The sequence below is a fragment of the Dryobates pubescens genome, chromosome 13 (genome assembly GCF_014839835.1).
Source record: "Dryobates pubescens isolate bDryPub1 chromosome 13, bDryPub1.pri, whole genome shotgun sequence".
Taxonomy (NCBI): Eukaryota; Metazoa; Chordata; class Aves; order Piciformes; family Picidae; genus Dryobates; species Dryobates pubescens.
Genome location: NC_071624.1, coordinates 29940742 through 29963656, shown reverse-complemented (window position 1 = coordinate 29963656; position 22915 = coordinate 29940742). Strand labels below are relative to the sequence as shown.

Genomic DNA, 22915 nt, shown 5'->3' with positions numbered 1-22915 from the left:
CTTGAAAACTAAAATGCTTAGTTGGGTCCTTGTTAATTTCTCAGTGAAGCTTTGAGTCACATTTTCACCTCCGATTCTGCCTTACAGAGTTTGGTTGCAAACAGTTTAATCCATATCATGAACACCTTTCCTAGGCTAAGCTTGTAGGAAATTTATATTAAGAAAAAAACATAAAAATCATCTGAATTTTGTGTCTAGCCTATTTGGCAGCTCAACTTTCAACTGAGCAGCTAAGCAAGGTTTTTAATGTGTCTGGTTTACCCATTTTTTGGAGCCTTAGCAGCACAGCTGCTGTTTCCCTCCTCTCTGTCTGACATCAGTTCCAACTCTTACCATCACTCAGACTAGAAAAGCCTGGTGGATAAAGCACCACTGACCAGAGCTAATTTTTGCTACTCCACTACCACGGCAATAGGGAGAGGAGAGAAAAATATTGAATCACTCATTGAGATATTGCCTCAATATTCTTGTTGCTGCATCAGTCGTAACTGCTGCTTAAAATCTGCTAAAAATCAGTTTCTTAGCACCCCCAAATTTTATTTGCAGCTGGTGTTACTGGCAGTGAAATCAAGATACCTCATCTTTACTACTGTATTTGTAAAGTGGGGATACTTCAAGCTTTTTCAGACATCAGGAAACAACAACTTCAAGTACTTCAGATCACTTTTCTCTGATTTCCTCTATCTTCCCCCTACTTGCAGCATCATTATTTTAGGTCCAACACCAAAGAGCAAGTGTTGCCCAGTACTTCATCTTGACCCCCCCCAAATCACCAACATATCCAACAGGGCAAGATTTCATCTCAGTGAGGAACTAGACCATCCCAAAGCCACCGTCCAGCTTAACTAGCTCCAGAACCGTGGCAAAACTCCGAACCTGTGGCTGGATATCTGCTTTTAATGCAGCTCTGCATTGCAGCTCAGCTTCCTCTTCACCTCTCACTGCGTGGGGGGACGGAGTCCTGAAGCGCCGCAGGATTGAGCGGGGCTGGGGCGGCCTCCTGCGGCCAGCGGGAGGAGGACAGGCAGGAGCCTTGTCCCCTGCTGCCATTCAGCTTTTGGGAAGGTTTTTAGGGCTTATTGTTTTCTACACGCTTCAGCAGGGTATTTCACACATCCAGGAAAAAGGATTCGCTCTCCACACAAGCAGGGAACTCCAGGGACAAACCAGGATCTCTCAAGAGTTCTACCAACATCAGTGGACACAAGTGTACCCTGAAAGTACATGACAATAGCTGCACCTCCAGCCTTCTTGCTTTGGATCAACTGTTTCATTCATCTGAATGTTCTAAGAACCAAGTCTAACTACTGCAGACTTTTTGATAGGTCACACAACCTGAAGTAATCACAGACAAACATTCTTCATGTTGAAGCAACTGCAGACAAAGGGAGGTGGTGGAGTCACCATCACTGGAGGTGTTCAAGAATTGTGGGAATGTGGCACTTTGGGACATGGTGGTCCTAGGTTGACAGCTGGACTTAAGAGGTCTTTTCCACTTGAAACAATCCTATGATTTTGCACTTTAAAGGACATGATAACATTCATTCTCAATTCCAATTTACTAGCCACTTACTATGTGTGGTAATAAAACATTGCCCAAAGCAATCTTGGGAATCCTCTCACCAGCCTGCCAAAATCCCTTACACGTTACTAAATCCTGTTATGTACAAACCCCCCACTTCACCTCTCTTACCTACTATGAAGCCTCAAGGCTTTAGAATTACACCTGGCCTTAAAGCCTAGTATTTAATGGAAATCCAGTAGGAGAGCTGGAAATTTACCTCTGGGTATAGAGGAAAACGTTGACCTGCTTGTCACCAGAAAGTGCTATTTCTGCCAAACTAGCACCCAACACAGGACAACACAGCACTGTACAGAAACCTGCTACAAGTGGAGTGTGAACACACTCAGAACACAGCTAGTTTGCTGTCCCCAGTTCAGAAACTGGTACTGTCAAAGGGGTTTTTTTATACTCCAAAGTCCACTGATCTTTTGCTGATCATCCACAACCTTTTGTGTATGTCTTCTACAAAAGGGAGCTGGTAGAAGACACACTGTATGGGGCAGGTGGTTAGTTAGCACAAGTGTCCTTGAGACATTACAGAAAATGTATTTCAGAATAATTTAAAGGCCACAGTAGAATGATTCCTGAAGTTATGTACCATTGCCAAATTAAAAAAAAGCTGAAAAAGCCTTTTTATAATGAAGGTTCTCATTTTATAGAATCATGGAATGGTTTGGGTTGGAAGGGACCCTAAGGATCATCTAGTTCCAACTCCCCTGCCATGGGCAGGGACACCTTCCACTAGACCAGGTTGCTGAAGGCCTCATTCAACCTGGCCTTCAACACCTCCGGGGAAGGGATGTCTATGACCTCCCCAGGCAGTGTGTTCCAACCTCATCACCCTCACTGTAAAGAATCTCTAAGATCCAGTCTAAATCTGCCCTCCTCAAGCTTTCAATCTCAGGCTGGTCCCTCTGCTGTGATTATCTTACAAGCAGAGGTAACTAAGCACTTTCATTCCCTCCTTTCAATTCAGGTATGATACACAAAGCAGATAGCATACAACATCCTCCACAGCTGTGAACTCCTACAGTCTGTAATTAAACTAACGAGCCTGATTATAGGTCAGAGCTGATGTCTAGAACCAGGCCACATGTTTTTGTCTGTGTTTTCAAATCCTGTAAGATTATAAATGTGCACAGAAAAAAGATAAACAAACAAACAAAGTCTTACAACACTGCCAGAACTGGGCCATCAGGCTGGATAAACAACGTTTTCAACAAAAGATATGTCCTCCAAGCAAAAAAACCACCAATAAACCCCAAAACCCACCAGCTGGTATTTATTCAGGCCTGCATTACTGTGCTTAGGAATTAAGGATCATGATTTCTAAAAATACATGATCAGAAAGCAGCTCTGATGCAGCCAGCCATTTCTATCCTGCAGTGCAAAGGCCACTGCTCTCACACTCACACAGCAGCGCTTTGGAGCATGGCTGTGCAAAATGACAGCATATGTAATACTTCTCAAAATACTAGTAAAGCAAGCAGCATTTTGAGCTCATTTCACCTTGTTTTTCATCCATACAGAGCTACAGAGTTCACCTTAAGTTAAAGGTGCTACAGTTCTAGACAAGTAAGCAGGATTTGCTGATTACTTACACTGACTGGTGCTGGTGACAAAAGCATACAGAATTTGCTCTCTTGACATGCTGTTAAGAGTTCAGACACTTGGGATCTGCTTGGAGGTGTCCCTGCTCATTGCAGGGGGCTTGGGCAAGATGACCTTTGATGGTCCCTTCCAACCTGATGCAATCTCTGAATCTTCATCCATATTTCTCTCCCTGCCCTTACTGTACAAGACCCACCTACCCCTCACTGTAAAGACACTGGGGTGTTTCCAAAGAAGGGCACTGAAGCTGGAGAAGGGTCTAGAGCACAAGACTTCTGAGGAGTGGCTGAGGGAACTGGAGTTGTTTAATCTGGAGAAAAGGAGGCACAGGAGAGACCTTCTCACTCTAACTCCCTGAAAGGAGGTTGGTCTCCTTACCCAGATAAGAAGTGACAGGATGAGAGGAAACTGCCTCATGTTGTGCCAGGGGAGGTTTAGATTGGACATACAGAAAACTTCCCTGAAAGCGTGGTTAAGCCCTGGCACAGGCTGCCCAGGGAATTGAACATAGTTTTACTTGGAAATTCATCTGCATATGGAGAAGGCATGCTTAAATCTTCTGCAGGCTTCATTCAGCTGCAGACACCATTGTTACTCCATCAGAAAACCAATCTCATTGCCCAGCACTTCTTAGAAGTTCAGAGTACATAAGACATCCCCACTTCTTTTCAGCAACCACCAGCAACAGGCTCAGGGTTTGCCATGCTATAAAAATAACAACCTCAGAAAGGATACTTTTAGGCAAAGAATTCACAATTGAGTGTTTAGTTTCAGATCTTTTATGAGCAAAGATGTTTTAATGTGTCACATTTCAAGAGCATCCATCTTTCTTTACAAGAAAAGAAAAATCACTTCATAGATTTGGAGCTAGAGAGGTCCACAAGACTGCCTGCAAATTAAAAGTGCATGAAATACATGCATCATCCTTTATACATAGAATATTCTGCAACAGAGCTGAGAACACAGGAAGTGTTAAACAATATTTAGAGTTAAAATTACCTGAAAAGAATCTCTCCTTGGAGAGAGATTAACTGAACATCCTCCTGGAGAGCTGTGCAAGTTCTCAACAAATGCTTTTCTGTACAAGTAGCTTAAAAATCACGCAGCAAGTTCTGCAATATTCAAAACAATGATTTGATACAACAAACATTCTACAGTAATCTCAACCCCATGTTATTTTGTTACAAACAGTTATCATGGCCTCAGCCCTGTGCACTGGTGCTTGGGTGCATGGCCTTATCCATGCAACATTATCTGTCTCAAGAGATCAAAGTTTAGCTCTGCTACCGAAGTCCAGATGGGTGACTGAAAAAACTCAGTGGCTTTCCCAGCAGTGAAATTTCAGCAGCTTTTTGTCTCCCATGAAACCTGACTCATTCAAATTTCAGATAATAAGTAGTAAACTAATCAAAGAGAGGTGATGTATAAACAGCACAGTCAGAAGCTACATCAGATGTAGAAAGGTTTAGAAACGTGTGGAGCATCTTTGATGCTTTCGGCAGGGGGGTTGGACTCAAATCTCTGGAGGTCCCTTCCAACCCCTACCAATCTGTGTTCTGAAGGCATTAGTTTCCAAAAGCACTGCTAAAAAGGAAAAAAGATCAAAATAAAGTTAAACAATTAAGGTGGTCATTTCAATAACCATGTCATTCAGTATTGAATAAAGCAAAACACTCTTTAGGCAGTGAGGAAGGAAACTTCACAGATAAACTAGGTCATCACATGTCCCTTGAGAGACCAAGTCCAGAAATCAGAACTGATACTTTAAGACTTAACTTCTCCTAATCTAAACCCCAGATTTAACATGTAAGTGTTATTGGGCAGTGTTCTCCAAGACCACAATTACATTTGCATCTTGAAGGTTCATGTGTGAAATTTGATAGCAATTAAAATATCAGGATGAAAACCACACTGCACAAAAACTACCTGGAGCTGCACCCTGGCCAGCAAACCAAAGTGAGAGAAAGGCTGGGAGGTGTTCATTTACCCTCTGAGCTGGGTGTTTCCTGTTGTAGAACTCTTCTGTGTCAACCACACAGCAGGCAGAGCTATGGCTAGACTAATTATTAGCATTTCTCTGACCAGAAGTAAGTGGTCTGAAAAGGCAACAAGAAGTTTAGCACATAGTAAAGCATTCCTTCATTTTTCCTATTAGCAGTCTGGAAATTACATTCTCTTCTCTTCCATTCAATGTGCAACAACCTTGATTAAGAGGAAACTGAAACTACAGCCATCTTCACCAGGTAGATATTCAGAAGGATACCTTAACTCATCTGCCACCAGCAACACATGTTAACCTAAGCTGTAAATGCAGTAGTTTCTTCCACTTCATCTATGTAAAAATACTTTCAGAAAGGAATTAAAATGCACAAATGAAGATTATCCATCCAGCTGGACTTGACATTCTAACACTGACAGCCCACTGACAGACATAAGGAATAGCAAAGATACTCCATGATTACACATGGCACAGCAGCCAGTGGAATGACACAAGAGCCCTTCCAAATCTCTGCTAGCCAGGGGGGAAAAATAATTACTTGCCAAGTTTCTGTAACAGTGAGTATACCTTGCAGTAAATACACTCTTGCATCTGGCTGCTGGATGCATTAAGATCCATGATTTTCACATGAAGTTCCTTAAAGAAGTAGATACCATCATTAAACAAGAGTTATGTTCCAGCACATCTGATGATTAGGTGACTGAGCTTTACACATTGGTGCCTCATTACACTAGAGCAATCAATTTCCTTCTGAAGACCCCTACCTGACAGCACCAGAACACACAGGCATGGCAGGCTCAAATCTGTTTGACACACAGAACAGCTTGGAAGCTTCCAGAAATACCTTCCCATTTATCTTCATTCCATCACTCTGGGGGTTTCCTGGCTTTTGCCAGCGAAGTTATTGCATGTCCATGCACGTACAACTTGGTGAATATTGAGTGTAGCTTTGTGGAGAGAGAAAAGACTAAAATGTACACATGTTCTAGACTGACATCTGCTCCTTTTTGTAAGTATGCATCTAAAGCTGCTTTGGGTGAATTCACTTATTAGGAACACTTCAACTTGCTCCTGAAACTCCTGACCAAAACCTAGTCGTCTTTGGTCCCTCACCCTCAAAGCAACTTCCCATTCATCAAGCCAAACAAATGTCAGAACTCTAAATATGCAAAAGACTTCTAAAACATTGGTTTCCTTTGTGAAAAGGCCATTTCCAAGTAAGTGTAATCTACAGTAAGTGTAATCTTCTTTTCTGGAAAGCTAGCTACTGCCATGCCATGGCAGCCTGACAGGCAGATCAGAACCGGGGGCAAACCCAAACCCTTGCAGTGGAAATCAAGTGTTAAGTCCAGAACCTAGCTTAAATACTAGATCTAGACCTTGAGGGATAGGGCACAGTATTGCCATCACATCAGGAAAGGGTGTACATACAGCTGCAACTCAAACTCAACATTCATATCAGTAAGAGTAATAAAGTAAATCTCTACTGAGTTAATTTTGGTAAAAAAAAGTGACTGCCTTTACTGCCTACACTTCACAGCCTAAGCTATCTGGCTAGCCACAGATTTTCCTTCCTATTTCTCCTGTGTGGAGAAATTTTCTTCATTTTCACCTTCATTTTCACCCTCCAAGTTATCAGAAAGCTAAAAGCAATACACAAAATGTCTACACACAGGATACTCTTTCAGAAACTCTTTAGCTTCTGCCCACTAGAATAGAGCTGCAATAACTGACATGTCCTGACATCTGCTCAGGAACGTTTGTGACAGGTCAAGCAATGCTTTTTATCTACAAGCATCCTGCCCAGCAACTTCCATCCTAGTCATCACTCTCTGTGAAGTGTGCTGGTGCTAAATGAGCTATTTACAAATGTAAACTATGTCATTAAAGTTTTAAAATAAATAGACAGCCTTTACATTAGGTAGTAGCAATCTGACAAGGTAATAGATCATCCAACTACATCTTCCAACCAAAATCTGTGTGTGCTGCTCAATTGTTTGTTACACTTTTGTAATGAAGAAAATCCTTGGCTCAACCTGCTCAAGAATTTCCTTCACTTCCTGCCTTTATGCTGGATAATGGTGTAAAAACTCTTTCAGTTTTGTTGGATAGTCTGTCATCACTCCAGTTGCTCCCAGATCAAATGCTCTCTTGTACTCTTGTTCTTCATTCAGCACCCAAATATACACCTATCAGATGGGATAGAAAGACAAATTATTACAGGAAATACTCAAATTTAGAGAGGAAAAAAAAAACACCCAACAAATAAAAACTACCACTTTTGACCTACAAATTGTTTTGTGTAAGAGATGCTGCTTCGTATATTTTAAATAGTAAATGATTAAAGTATGATGGCAAAGAGACAAACAAATGTATCCAGCTTCTTCCCTCCTGCCTTCCCAAAGGGCCTATTTCTCAGTGGTGACTCCATTTTGTTATTCCAGACTTCAGATAATTCCAAAAATCAAAATATTTTGTGGAAAGCCCAAAACAGGAAGTTTAGCTGATTTTCATAGGCTTAAGTTTAATGGGGGGGGGGGGAACCAACCCAAACAAAACCCAAGAAAACAATCCCAGGCACCCAGCACCAGAACAAGAGGACACAGTCTCAGGCTGCACCAGGGGAGGTTTAGGCTGGAGGTTAGGAGGAAGTTTTACACAGAGAGAGTGATTGCCCATTGCAATGGGCTGCCCAGGGAGGTGGTAGGTGGTGGAGTCACCATCACTGGAGGTGTTCAGGGGGAGACTTGATAGGGTGCTTGATTGCATGGTTCAGTTGATTAGGTGGTGTTGGATGATAGGTTGGACACGATGATCTTGAAGGTCTCTTCCAACCTGGTCTGGTCTATTCTATTCTATCTTCAAGGGATTTAAGGATTCTAAGCACACAATTCTTCCTTTGTAACTACAGAAACTGCAGAAGCTATTCCGCAGGAACCAAAAAGCAATTTATAGTCCCAGCAACACAGCAGAACGTGTTGGGAAGAACATGAACCCATCATGAGGTGATGTTTGGCTGGTTCAGATTCTTACTGGGTTAAAAACACATTTCCTTTTGCTTTGCCACACCGTACCTGAATGCCCCGAGCAGTGAGGTGGTCAAACAGTGCCTTCCGCATTAGCAGCCTGCAGAAAGGAGAAAGATGTTGTTCAAGGATTTGAAGTACACAGGAAACTGTCAATGTCTGTTCATGTCCTGCAATAAGTGTTCCACACAGCATTTAGATTCAAAATGTTTTCCACAAGTGACCAGAAACCTCATGATAGAAAATCCCTACTTCAAGCAGCTGAAGGCTGGTTAACACAGCTACACCGCTTTAGCTGCTGATGGATATTTGCAGCAACTCTCCTGAAGATCAAACCCAGCAGAATCCTCACTCATCACACAGGTACCTTGCACCACATCAGACGAATCAATCCCTTAGCTTTCAGAAGAGATTTTATCCTTCACACCAGAAGACATCAAAATTCTATTGGCCATTCAAGAAATGAAATTCACAAACGTCAGACAGAAGCAAGAGCCCCGAGAGACTCGTTGCAAGTTTTCGACTTCTGAAAGCACACAGCTGAGTCTCCTCTGAAGCACAGATATTAACATGCAGAGTGCTTCATGAAGTCTGTATCTCCTCTGACAACACCATCAGTCACAACCCCATGAAATATGAAAGCTGCATTCTGATTGCTTGCATGCTTATTAGCTGAGACCATTTAATGACAGAAACTAATATGAAAGAACGCTGGCTGCTGCAGGATGTTTCAGTGCAGGGAAACTAAAAGCATACAGGAACACCCAGGTAAGATTTCACTGTGATTTATGCTGCACTGACAAAGAGAGCTAGAAGAAAGAAAAGAGCTAAGAAAGAAAAAGTCAAACCAAAAGTAACATGTAGCTACAGCAATAACTAGTTGGCTCAAGCAGTTGAGACTGTTAATGCACAGGCAACAGGTAAATAAAGATTTAATCAGATGAATATCTTACGTGTCAGCTAGCCAGATAATAAATTTCTGGCTTCTTGTCATCTTATGTGGTTCTTTCAGCCTGTTGAGGAAGAAGAAAACAAACAAAAAAAAATTACCAGAGCACAGATTAAAATATTGTTTGAGATGTTCCTGCAAAAGGAACATGGAGAATTAAATCTTGCAGGTTCTCAAATTGGAGCAGCAATTTCATTGCCAGACAGCGACTTAAAATTGGGTTACACAAGAGAATTGTGCTACATTTAAGAGAAACAGCAGAGACTGGCTTTCAGCAGCGCTCTGAGTCAAGGATGAGAAATAAAGAGCATGTGAAATCTTCTATCTGGCCTACTGACTTGCTTTTTGGCCTTAAGGACACTAATTTGGTCTCAAGAACCAGGGTGAAAAGGGCAAGAATTAGTTATGTGTACACATCACTTCATCTAGACAGCATCAGCAGCTGCATGAAGGCAGTATTTACAAGGGATGCTGTCAATACTAACACCAAGTACATCAGAGCTTGCTAGAGACAGGTTAAACACAGAAGCAGAAGACTTGCATGGCTTTCTCTTAGGAATATACAGAAGTCCTGAAACTAAGAAAACAGCATCCTCAGCCTGAGGACACTGAGCAAACCAGTGCTCAAGCTGGCACTATCTGCCTGCCTGGATGCATTCCTATGTGGCCTGCCCTGGGTAATCTTGCTCTGGCTTAGGGGTTGGACTTGATATCTGGAGGTCCTTTCAATGCTTTGCCATCATTTCAGTGCAGCACCCCCCAAAGAAGTCCAACTCACTTGAGGATGATTGAAGGCATGGGGATTTCCAAGAATTCTTCCTTGAAAGGAATGAATGGCAGCAGACCAGTGTAGAAGAGGCCAAGAAGCAGGAGGACACGTTGCAAACAGAAGATGATGGGAATGTCAGCATTCTGAAGGAACCAGGAAAGAAAGACTCTAGATTAACTTGGTAGATTGTTGTGCCTGTTGCAACTAAATGTGCTCAGCACTGCATGTTTAAAGCTTAATACTTGCATCTAAAGATTAGGCTGCCAACTGTTCTGTGTTATGATGTGCCTGCCACTAGATTTAAATTACTGCTAGCTTGGAATCCAGGCCAAAGTGTACCACAATGTGAAGGAAATTGGGACCTGAAAAGGTAAAAGTTCCACTGGTTGCAATACTGATTTTATTTCCTGCCTTCATCACTTTTCCAGATTATGCAGCATTTTCTCCCAGACTAATATTACCACAAAGAACAAATTGTGCTTTAGCACAGGACTTGTTAAACTCTGGTGTCACATCAACTCACTTCACAACACATTTTCAGACACTGGTTCATGATCCCAAAGATTTGGGCACTGATACTATGAAAACAAACAAATCTAACTGCTATTCAGGTAGGAAATGGTGTTTTGTCTTGCACAGTTAGATTAGAACAGTAACTGTACCCTCAAATAGATCAGTTTCACTTAGGTGCATGTTTGTCTTCAACTAAGCACAATTTTCATTCCTAATTTCACAATTCCTCAGCACAAAGAGGAACAGAACCTAGAGCTGTAAATCAGCTTTATACCCATGTAACTGTGTGCCAGCTAGTAGCCACATCCATTATTTTCACAGAAAGAAACACACAATCCTTCCAAAAATTGCTTTTGCACCAGATGAACGATGCACAAAACAGGCTCTAAGAGTTCCTGGCATAAAATACCAACAGCCTTTATCTTATAGAGTAAGAATAAACATGAGCCAGCTTAACTCCTTGAGCATTTCATTGCAGGGTATATATGGGTGATAACTGTGCTTGACTTACCGTAACAGTATAGCAAGCAGGAAAGTTTCTCAGCACATCCAGAAGCCTGGCAAAGCTGGCTAGATCTTGATTTACAGGATGCTTTTCTGTACATTCTGGCACCACACAGTAACAAGCAGGCAAGAACAAAGTTCAGCTGGACCATTCTTACCTCCTTAAAACACTTGGATACAATCTCGTAATTGGCATTCCCCCACACTGTCAAATGCTCTCGCTTGTACTGACTCACCAGCTCTGAAACCTGCAATAGAAAACCAGCAGAACACTAATATGGAGCCATTGAAAACTATGTGCAGAATTTAACTGAAATTCTACTTGCTCTTCTCAACTACAGTGAGTTACTACACAAAATGATAGTTCCTTCTGTAAGATGATCCAAGGGCTGGAACACCTCTGCGATGAGGATAGGCTGAGGGAGTTGGGATTGTTCAGCCTAGAAATGACTCTGGGGAGACCTTAGAGCTGCCTTTCAATACCTGAAGGGATGCTACAGGAAGGCTGCGAAGGGACTTTTCATAAGGGTGTCTAGCAACAGGACAAGGGGCAACGGTTTTAAGCTGAGGGAGAGTAGGTTTAAACTGCATCTTTGGAAGAAGTTCTTCAGCAGGAGGGTGGTGAGACTCTGGAACAGGTTGCCCAGGGAGGCTGTGGATGCCTCCTCCCTGGAGGTGTTCAAGGCCAGGTTGGATGAGGCCTTGAGCAGCCAAGTCTAGCTGAGAGGTGTCCCTGCTCATGGTGGGGAGGTTGGAGTAGATGATCTCCAAGCCATTCTATGATTCTGTGCACTCTCCCATCTTAAGCTGACTGTGCTGCTTTGGAAAGATACCCAAGTCAACAGGCAATAGGTATAATGGTCTTGCCTCTTAAACTAGAGAATTTAAGAAAAACAGTATCTGATGAAAAGCAGATTTCCTTTTCTGTGATGCGCACTCCTCTTCACACTGACATTGTCTCTATGCTGCTTTGGCAAGCAACAGTCCATAAGATCATTCAATGTTCAAACCAAACATCTCTAGGGGTGCAGCATCGGTTTCATGCCAAGACAAAGGGTCAGTAGAGAGCTGTTTGCTGAATGTCTTGCACAAGAGCGCTTCTCTGTCTTGTGTATTACCTCACAGACAGAGCAAGATCTAGCATGTGAAGTATGAAGCAGTGCAAGAATGAAGACTTCAGTGTCAGAGGCTGCTAGGGAACTCCAAGGAACATTACTTTTTGAATTTCAACCTCATTACACCTCATTCAGTCTCAGTTCAGTGCAGATGTTCAGGTACCTTTCTGATCAACACGTTGTTGTTCACTTTGATGTCAATGTTGACAGGAGTTTGTGGAAAGGCCTCAAACACCTCTTTCAGGAGTGGAATACGCTTGTCCTTTCCCTCACAGTGACACTCTGGGGAAGTAAGAACAGTGACACTTCTGAGACCATTTTTAATGCACCACAGATAAAAGCTGAGATGTCAGAGCACTTGTTTTCTTAGACCTAAAAATAATACATAGTTCCCAGAGTTAGCAAATTTTAAAACAAAACAACCCCTTGGCTTCACTCAGGTGGTTGTAATTAATTATGACAAGCTCACTTGCATAATGAAAATGCCCCTGGGCATACTGCACATTTAGTTTTGAATTTCACGAATTCAGACATTATTTAGTAACTGTAGGAGTGCAGGCAAAGTTAAAATCCTGAAATAGCAAACATGGATTCAGTTACCACACAAAGGCAATGAGATTAATATGGAATGAGACCAGCAAATTGAAAGAGCAAGAGACAAAGCCTCACCTTTCTGAAATGTGACATCCAACCTGCACAGATATGGTGGAAGCTCCTTAAAAACATAGGGAAATGGGACACTCAGTGACATGCAAGGATGTAAACATGACTTTTCTCAAAAGAGTACATTTTAAAGATGAATTCATAAGTTAGCTTTAAAGACAAAAAAAAACCCCACCCCACCAACACCAAAACCACATGTATTTTTAATATGGTCTTGTCCAAAAAGTGATTCAGAAGCACTGTATTCATTCTCACTTGAACTATTTGGTATTCTTAGACTTGTGTTACCTGCAGCTGCATAAAGCAAAACATTTAGAGACACTTGTCTGAAAATCAGATGGGAACACAATCCTATAAACCAGGTTTTTAAAGCTGTCAGTGTAGGTGGGATTCATCTACCAGTTTTCCCATTAAAAGGCTGGTCGTATGAGAAGGAGCTTGCTGACTAAGCTTCCTTTGTCATCAGCATGGCAAAACAGGCCCACCTCCAGAGAGGTGTTCACCTACCCTACTCCTGGAGGGAGTTAATCACCCCCTGGAAAGGTGCTGGTTTTCCTCCCTTAACTACACTATGAGTCTAGTTAGCCTTTTCAAAAAAGTCAAGCAAGATGAACTTGGATCCCCGAACGAGTCTGGATACCAGACATGCACACAACCTTCCTGACCACTCCACAAATGCCTCTTTAAACATCATCCAGCATTAACATCTATCTTTCAACTTACAGAGTATTTGAGGTCTGATATGTTGACATCAACTCCTGTTGATCTCTTCAGGTTCTCATCATGGGACACAACCACTTGCTCATCTTTTGTCAGGTGACAATCCAGCTCCAGCATGTCTGTTCCTAAATTAACCGCGCTGGAAGTGAAGAAATCTTCCTTGAACAACACAGGAAGAAACCCAGCACGTGCTATTGCATTAAACTAATCCCACTGGAAGTACTTCAGATGCTTTCTGATGCAATGAATCCTCACAGCCTTGCTGCAAAGCAAGAAGCAAGTAACTCTGCTGCAGCAGGGAAGCTGATGCAAGAATAAACAAGGTATTACGAATCAGAGATAGAATTTGAACTCAAGAGCTTTGGCTCTGTCTTCCATGGAAATGAAGTAGCCTACCTGTCAATTGCAGCTACCTCCAAGGATTGGCAAACCTACTTCTAAAGCATTGACTTTTGAGTGTGATGTTTATTAATACCAGAACATTTACCACTAGCAGAAGTGAGCTCTTTTACCAAAACAAAAAAAGCAATCCATTTTGTGGTAAACAAGCATCAAATGACAGGGGTGTGAAAGCCTTTTTTCACTTGATTTCAGGTAATCAGCAATGGATAGACCAGGAAATTAGCAATGGGGCATTCAGACTTCTGGCTGGCAAAACAACATTGAACTAAACAAATATTATTTTTAAGTGAAAAAGTTTTACTTTCAAACTCAAAGCCAACTGCCACCACCCCCACAACCAACCACTACAACCACAACATCAGCCAGCTGCCCCAACCATCATACCCAGAGCCACCAACCACCACCACACAAACAACAACAACCAAAAACCCCCAAACCAAACAAAACCTGTTTCTGTTCCAATCTACTGCTTTGAAAAGTTCTAATCCAAGCCCCAAACCACTCTGTAGAAGCTTAGCTCACAGGAGGAGGAGAAAGTAAAGGCAGAATGTAGCAATGATATTGACAAAAAAGAAGTACAAGAAATGTCACACAGGAAGAGAAAACCAAAAGTTTTACTCCAATAAGAAGTGAATTACTCATTTCAGTAGGGAAGATATCCTGAAGGTATCATCCCAGCAGAAGCTGGCCTGTTCTTTTTGCCCACCTATGAAGACAGCTAGAACATCTGTCTGTGCTATACAGGACCCAAAGCTCTGCAACACCTGTTCCTTAAGGAAAGGACTTTACTGACTGCTGAGGAACAGACAGGCCATAAACATTCACAAATCAGAACATACTCCTCTAAGTGTTTAACACAATTTCTGGTACAGCTGGGATAATGGTCAAGAAGAGGGCTGTCAAATTGAAACCAATTTGTCAACTGTTTTCCAGTGCCACTAATTAAGAATTAGGAAAGGAACAAAATCCTATTATATGTGGAAGATATACAGCCTGCTTTGTGTAATTTTTCCTCCCGAGGCAAATAGGCTGTGGGAGATTTGCCCAATCTGCAGAAGCTGCTCCCATCCAGCACCACATTATGATCATTTAACCACCAAAATTTATCAGAAATAATGCTGCTTGAGACATTCAGGACTGATGCTGCATGGAAAAAAAGGAGAACAACAACTTTCCTTGTTAGCAAATTGAGAATTTGCCAGGCTCTTACTAGCAGCTTGCTGCTAAATAAGCTTCCTTAAAGTGCTGAGTTTTTTTTTTCAGCTGGAAAGCAGTTTGTTCTGCAGCTCTGTAATAACACATCAAATCTGCATTGCTCCAGAGAAGAGTCCAGATTCAGAAGAACGTGTGGGATTCAAATCCAACCACTCCAGAGCTCAAGCTGTGAAGCAGGCTCACATTTGCAAGTTAAGGTGATAGAGTTCTTTGCTGTGTTTTAATTCCAAATGTTTTCAGGTAAAAGGACATGCTAGGAAATGCAGAGGAAAAGCCTTACCTTGGAAACTAAATTCCAAGGTCTCATGGAGCACAATGGATAGGGTTTACAAATTTGACCACCTACTTCTATTGCTGTAATTACAGCTTCTCAAGCTCTCTCTCTCTAAGCTAAATATGTTCATAAAGGAAAAGGAAGTGCAATGAGAAACTATCTGGAGAGTTTACTCAGCAGCTTCCTGTCAAAACAATGCTAAAGTGCAGGGCTGTATTAGGGACAATCAAACTGGCAATTAAATCCTCAGGACGTCGTTTATGTCAGACACCCAAATAATTTAAGACACTACAAATGTCTCTTTTAGCCTAGACTCAGCTACTTTAAAATGTCAAACCACCACAGAAGCATTTGCAGCCCCCTGAAAACATCAGATACTTTATCATGCAAAATCAAAACCTGCTGGCTTTGGTGTAAAAAAACCCTGTGATTGCTTTCCAGAATACCTGCAAGTCAAGCTAACACAGAACCTGGAGTTACCAATGAGGCTTCACTTCCCCATACATTTTCTCTCTGTAATTATTTCTTCATTATCATGCAACAGTATTCAATATTCTCCAATCACTGTTAAAATGGAAACAGTGTAAACAAAAATATTGCTTTGTCAATACTCGGGTTACTGTCAACAAGGCAAAAGCAGGGGGCGGGTCTTAGCTGCAGATGAGCATTCTCTTTTAGATGCAACTCCATCCAGGGTCAAATCCAGCTGCCTGTCCCAACCTGCAGAAGCAGCTCCTGCAGGCACACCCTATCTGGCTTCATGCAAACTTTGGTGGATTATAAATCCATTAGTTTGTATCAGCTGTTTCAGCCAATCCAGATCACTTCTCTTCATGCAGATCAGCAATTTCCTACCCAGTTCCTTTTGCTATCTTACCAGCAGAGATGGGAAGGAGCAGATGGCAAGAGACAAAGACTTTACCCCTTCATGGAGGAAGACAGAAGACTTTCTAGTGCCTAACGCAGGGTAATTGCTCTAGCTGCTTTCTCCAGCAGTAATAGATCTTTATTATAGTTCAACCACAAAAATTTCAAAGCAAGTAACTGAACTATTGGCAGTTGTGAGGAGTTCATAAAGTGGACTTCAACACATTTGTTACACTATGGTTGTGAAACAAAATGGTCAAAAGAGTCAGACTAATGTCTGTGTTATCACAGAACACTATATGACTCCTAGCACAGACCTTAGTGTAAGTACTACATCTTACTTCTGGGAATGAAAATCAAGTGGGCTATCACAGAATGACAGGGGTTGGAAGGGACCTTTGGAGATTGAGTCTGCCCCTTCTGTCAAGGCAGCATCACCTAGGGAAGATCACACAGGAGCATATCCAGGCAGTTTTGGAATGTCTTCAGAGACGGAGTCTCCACCACCTCTCTGGGCAGGCTGTTCCAGGGCTTTGTCACCCCTACATTAAAGAAGTTGTTCCTCATGTTTAGATGGAACTTCTTTTGTTCAAGATTGTGTTTCTGTTACAATGTAACTTGCTTTGCAAGAGCCTTATGTATATATTAAAAAAATCAGTATGATAATGAATGAAAATTGGTTACAAGAGGCAAAAAACCAGGAAAGCACTTTGGAGCAAGTGTGGTAGCAGACTTGGAAAAAAAACAGGCAGGCCAGCAGGGGAAAAAAAAAAGCAAACCACCAAACTCTGCTAAGCTTCCATGGAGATAGAAAATACTGCAGTACTTTCAATAGCACTGTTGGCACTCCTCACTCTGCAAGGAAATGTGCAAACTGATGAGGCTGCTGAGTACAGAGCAAAGTGAAAAACACCCAAACAAACCAAACAGAAGCCTGCACAATTTGGTCACTTCTCATTGGCAGCTGGAGTTTTAGATAGCCACTTTTTTCAAATGGCTTTGAGAACCTTCTTGGAATTCACTACTTATATACTTGGAGGCTTAAAAAGTTTTCCAGTACCAACTCCATTTAAATCCCTGGATCAGAGGGTTTCATACATTATGCCAATGAAATACAGGTATGAAGGGGGAAAAAAAAACTATAACACACTTTTAACAGCTTTACAGATGGTGTATTAAAAGTTAGTTAACATTTGGATTTCAGCCACAATAATTCTAGAAGACAAATTATTAAATGTTCTATATAGTTATGAAAAATAGCTTTACATGATAAATACTCTCCATTAAAAATGGAAGCAGTATTTGCTCATGTTTTATTAGCTAGCACAGGAAGAACCAGGCCTTGGGAGTTTTACTTGCAGTAAACTCGGGTTTACTTCCAATTTACCTTGTCAGTGTGCAGAAATCATGGTTTGGGGTATCCCAATACCTTCTGGCTTAATTGGAGTGATGTTTATCTATGGAAGTCACCTACAGGAAAGATGGCCTTCAGAAGCAGGACACTGTACCCCAAACAACAGAGGAAAGTCACAGAATGGTTTGGGTTGGAAGGGACCTTAAAACATTATCTAGTTCCAAATTCCCTGCCATAGGCAGAGACATCTCCTACCAGATCAGGCTGCTCAAGGACCTATCCAACCTGGCTTTAAATACTTCCAGGGTTGGAACTTCAACTTCTCTGTCTAAGCTTTCTTGTCCTATCTTTCTTGATTGCTTCATTCACTATAGACAACAAGAATACCACTTATTGAGGCATGATTGGTTCCATTTGTACTCACTGGTGAAAGGCTGCCATCGTGTTTTCCAGGTTCTCTCCAGCACCTACAAAAATAACAGAAGCTCAAACATATACCAAACCCTTTGCCTCCCCTCAATCCCAGCAAAAATAATCATAAAGATTTATCAATGTGCATATTTTGAGGATTTATGTGGAGGAATGAACATGAAGCTAAAGTGAGAAAACCCTGCTGCTGCCAGCCAGCTGGGGAGACTCAAGAGACAGGACTTTTACTCCCAAAGTATAACAACTGGAAAAACAAACAACCAACTGTTATCTTGGATTTGTATAACGCTTTGAATACACAAAACAAACTGTTTGTTTTACCAGAAGTCAGACCTCCTGTTTGCCCTTAAAGGTGTTGTATTTGGCTATGACAATAAACTTTTTGTAAGTACTGTTCCTGTGGAGTATATTTCAGAGCTAGTGGGAGGAGTAACATGAAGAAAGGGGGGAAAGAGGAGGAAAAGCACCCAAGACTCTCTAAAGCTGCTGTTCCCTAAATGCATAAGTGAGTTGATGCTCAAAGAGAAGTCAGCCTCATTTCTCAGTGCAAGGCAATCCCTGAAACAGCACAAATCTGTCAATAAATGTTTATGCTGCTGGCAAAGGGAGGTCTGCTACACAAGGAATGAAATATATCAACTCCAGTTATGAAATGAAAGGACAAGCAAATTAAATTCTCTCTTAGGGAGGAGTAAACTCTGTAACCCTTCAAGCATCACGCTTCTACATAAAAATCATGGAAAATCAGGGACTGGAAACAGGCAATATTATATACTGAAAACCAAAATCACTTCAGGAAGACACATGCAGGGATGAGGACATTTATGCAAATTTTAACTACTCTGACAACTATGGATGACAGACTTTGTAAACATCACTTATAAAAGCTCCAATTAAGGTCTTGCCTATTAACAAAGTCTCACCAGCACATACTGACCTAAGCCTGTCTTCAGTTAGTTACTGAAAGCAAGGCAACTCTATGCACACACAACCTGTGACTTCAAATTGGTGTTATCAGGTAAGTTAAGTCTTTTGGTGAACTAACTCAGAATCACAATGCCAAAATCTGCATGTTTTAACCCAAACCAATATGGTAACTCCATGGGGCAGCTTCTGTGATCAGAGATTCACCAATATTTCCTGGAATGAAAACGTTCACCAATGTGTTGTGGAATTTGATTGCAGAACTGGGAATAGGCTAAGAGGCAAAAGTGCACATGGGATAAAGAAGATGATGAGAATTTCATCCTGTACTCCTAATAATTGTCTATCAGATAGGAAAAACAGCCACAGGACCTGGATGATTAGTTAAAAGTTAACGGCAATAAAAATTGAGGGGTTAGATAACTTATCGACTGCAACAATACAGCCCAGACGTCCTGAACAGATGTCCTGAGAGGGGTGAAAAACCTGAATTAGTCTTCCATTTGTGAACAAAGCAACAGTATCTTAACATACCTGGGCAGAAATTCTCAAAGCCAAGACTGTGAGTGAATGATCTAACAAGTCCCAGGTTAGGGAGGAGGTAGGTATGGCAAGTTGAATCAAGTCGGTAACAAAATGCTTGACTTGGGTTTTGGGGAAATGAGCTGAAACAGGAATCCCAAACCAGCAAAGTGGCTTTCACAAACGACACCCAGAAGTGACCAATTTCAAAATTACACTGAAATAAAGAAGTAATTCAGCAATGGTTCCACTGGTGAATTACAGGCTGAGATAAGAAAATTTTTGCATAAAGAAAGAAGTGAAATCAAAATGCATAGCCTTAAAAAAATTACACATAAAAGGCTTTGTCCCAGAGAGGAAAAAAGGCAAACAAGTGTTATCTTGATCTCCAAAGTTAATAGGAGTAATGCAATAGGAAACCTGACACTGAGTCTAAAGCTACAGGATGACTAAAGCCTGATGAAGATTTAACTCCCACAGGAATTTAAGTTACAAGGTAAATATTACAGGGAGTAAAGAGCAAGTGATCTTCAGTCTCATAACACCCAGTGAGCAAAGAGCTTTTGAGATGATATTTAAGTGTTGTACTTCTACTGTAGGTGCATTTCACAGTATACCTGTGGTCCCAGAACAATTCAAAGACCAGAGACTTTCTCTCCTAACGAATAATCCTCCCATTGTTGCTCCAATGGTGCTTACTGAGACTGGAGAAACACTTGCATTCTAGGCTTAGGGCTTTAATCTTCACTAAGTTCATTGCGAAGAAGTGAGAACAAAGAAGATTAAGGAGATCATACCAAGTTCCAACAAAGTCATCTGCAAGTTTCTAAGAGCTCGTAAATGAACTAACAAACAGGTAACAAGCAAAATTAAGAAGCTTTGTTTGTGGAATGAAAATACATACCTACAGGGAAACAGCCAACACACACATTCTAAAGTAAGAGGTGTACTTTATGCTATACTTAAAGACTACAAAAACCCCCACGAACCTATATGTAAGAAATGCATGTAACCAGGTCTGTAAGATGTCAGCTCTAGCTTTGGTATTTTAACAATTCAAGGCAGTAGCAGTGGCTAGAACTGTGGTTAAACTGCATAAACTGCATAAACTAACTCAGCAGGAAAAATATTTACCAGAAATATGACTATTTGCACAAACTGAAGGAAGGAGCAGGGAAAAGCATAGAACTCATCTTCATATTAGGGGGAAATACAATCTGATGTATTTTTTTTCCCTCCCAATGCTTTGAAAATGGTAAAAAAAAACCCAAACTTTAAAAATATCTTCTCGTTATTTGAGATAAGAGCAACCAGCCCACCCATAAGGCCTTAGCACAAAGTGCATGGAGGGGACCAGCTTCTCAAACTGGGATGGGTTTTACCGGGGCACTGAACCATTGATGGTCTTTAACAGCGAAAGGAGCAAGCACAGTGTCACAGGAAACTGCTTTTCTTCTGAAACCAAAGAGCAAACAGGCAGTTGGAGACAAAAAGACTGATTTTTTTTGTACCTGCTCTAAGACAGTCAATAGCCCCTCTCATTAGGAAGGGAAACATCCCCTAACAGAATCAGCAAGAAGGAAAAAAAATATATATAGGTTTTGAGAGGGAAACCATCACGACCCGCCTAAAACAAGCCGATTTCGGCTGACGCGTTTTGAGTTGGGAGATTAATTCAGCTTTGAAATCAAGCACTGGTCAGCAGGTGGCACCTAAAATTAGGTTGCGGGAGGAAGGTTTAGAGGGAGCCCGCTGCGAGCGACTGGCCCCGCAAAGCAGCCCCTCAGCACCCTCCCGACAGGGCTCCAGCAGCTCCTGCCCGGACGAGGCGTCAGGGAGGGAAGCGTCCAGAGGAAGCGGGGAGGCATCGTCCCCGGGAGAGTCCCTCAGAGCCGGGAGCCGGGGCGGGCTGCAGCCCTCAGGGAGCTGCGGGCAGTCTTGGCTGGCGGGGAAGGAGGGAAGAGGCACCCCCAAGGGCGCGGCAGGCAGGGTCCCCTTCCTCCATCCCTTCACTCACCGCCGCGGTGGGAGATGTGCCGGCATCGGAAGCGCTGCCGCTTGGGCCGGTGGAGCAGTCCCGGACACTTGAGGAAAAACGCAGAGGTGAGGACATATCCGCCCAGAGTGGAGAGCAGGTACAGCGTCGCCGACATCCTGCGTTTCTGGCCGGCTAACCCCGCGGTCCCCGCCCGGCCTCCCCCGTTCTGTCCTGTCCCACCCCTCGCCCGGCTCGGCCCGGCCCGCAGCCGGCTCCCAGCGAAGCGGCGTCGCTGCGGGAGCCGCTGCCACTGCAGCCGCGCAGCCGCACCGCCTCCCCTCCACCCCCGGGCGGGGGACTGCGCAGGCGCGGGGGGACCCCCGCCCTTCCCGCCAAGGGCTCGGCGTGAGGCGGACTACCCTCAGAGGCGCTCGGTCCCCTCAGCCCTCCCTTCTGCAGGGCTGTCACTGTTTGAAAGTAGTTAATAAACGCTGCGAGCGATTTCCAATTACACGCTTTAATTTCCCATTTCGCTTTCCCCAGTGCCGGTGGCACAGCCGCATCTCTCACAAACTGTTCTCTGTAGTGCATTTCATTTTATTGACTGCGCTGGGGAATCTCTTAAGTGCTCAGTAAATCTAAATTCATTAGGGCGTGCAGAGGGAGATCTTGTCTTCCTCACACACCGAGGGAAGTGTTTTCCCCACACCCAGCATCAGGGAGGTCCTACACCAAACACAAACCAGGTCCAACTCTGGTCATGCAGTGTAACTATTGTATTATAACAAAATAGCAAATTAAATTTTGCATACATGCTAATTAACCCCCAATATTTTAGACATTAAATTCAGCCCACTACTCTATCTTTACCTCGACAAAAAGGTGGGAGTTCATCTACTTCAACTAAATTTTGGCACCCATGGGCATGGGGTAAACTTGCAGGATTTAAGCTACCTCTCTGTATCATGTAGCACATCTCTTAATATGTGGAGTAAAATTACTCCCACAAGGTGAGATTCAAACTGGGCTACGACAGTACTTTTAGCACCAAAAATCTATGTAATCACTGCAAGTTAGGCTACGCTCACAATTAACCTTCAGTTGCTTACCATAAACAAACTCATACAGTTGTGTATTCAGCAGCAGGCTTAGTTTCCAAAGAGATCTGTCATCCCCAAACACAAAACTTTAACAAAATGTCATCTATAAATACAAATTCAGCAGAATACTTCAGACTGGATCTAGGCATGCAGATTTTGGCTGTGGTATTAATGCAAATCAAAACTGCAATGCCTTTTTTTTTTTTTAGACAAGATCAAAACTGAACAATTTCTTACATCGACAGATTCAAAGCATCTACTGTTTGCACACAAACAGCTTCTTGAGAAGAAAAGATTCTTCCCCTCACTGCCTCAATATGACAAAGGAAACCTGATTTCAGGCAATGCTAGTTTTTCATATTCCTAAATATGTATGTAGAAAGACAGGGGAAAAGTGCTGTCATCAAACCCTCTAGC

At 42.3% G+C, this 22915-nt stretch overlaps 1 protein-coding gene across 1 annotated transcript; it reads right to left on the bottom strand.

Moving 5' to 3' along the window:
* Positions 1–5994: 5994 nt before the first annotated feature.
* Positions 5995–21726, bottom strand: GDPD1 (glycerophosphodiester phosphodiesterase domain containing 1). The gene is made up of 10 exons (XM_009903249.2): positions 21438–21726; positions 17970–18012; positions 13437–13572; positions 12720–12765; positions 12214–12332; positions 11094–11183; positions 9928–10061; positions 9154–9213; positions 8249–8300; positions 5995–7363 (listed from the first exon to the last, which is right to left on the bottom strand). The coding sequence occupies exons 1-10, from the start codon at positions 21571–21573 to the stop codon at positions 7241–7243; spliced, it is 939 nt and encodes a 312-aa protein (XP_009901551.1). The 5' UTR covers positions 21574–21726; the 3' UTR covers positions 5995–7240.
* Positions 21727–22915: the final 1189 nt, after the last annotated feature.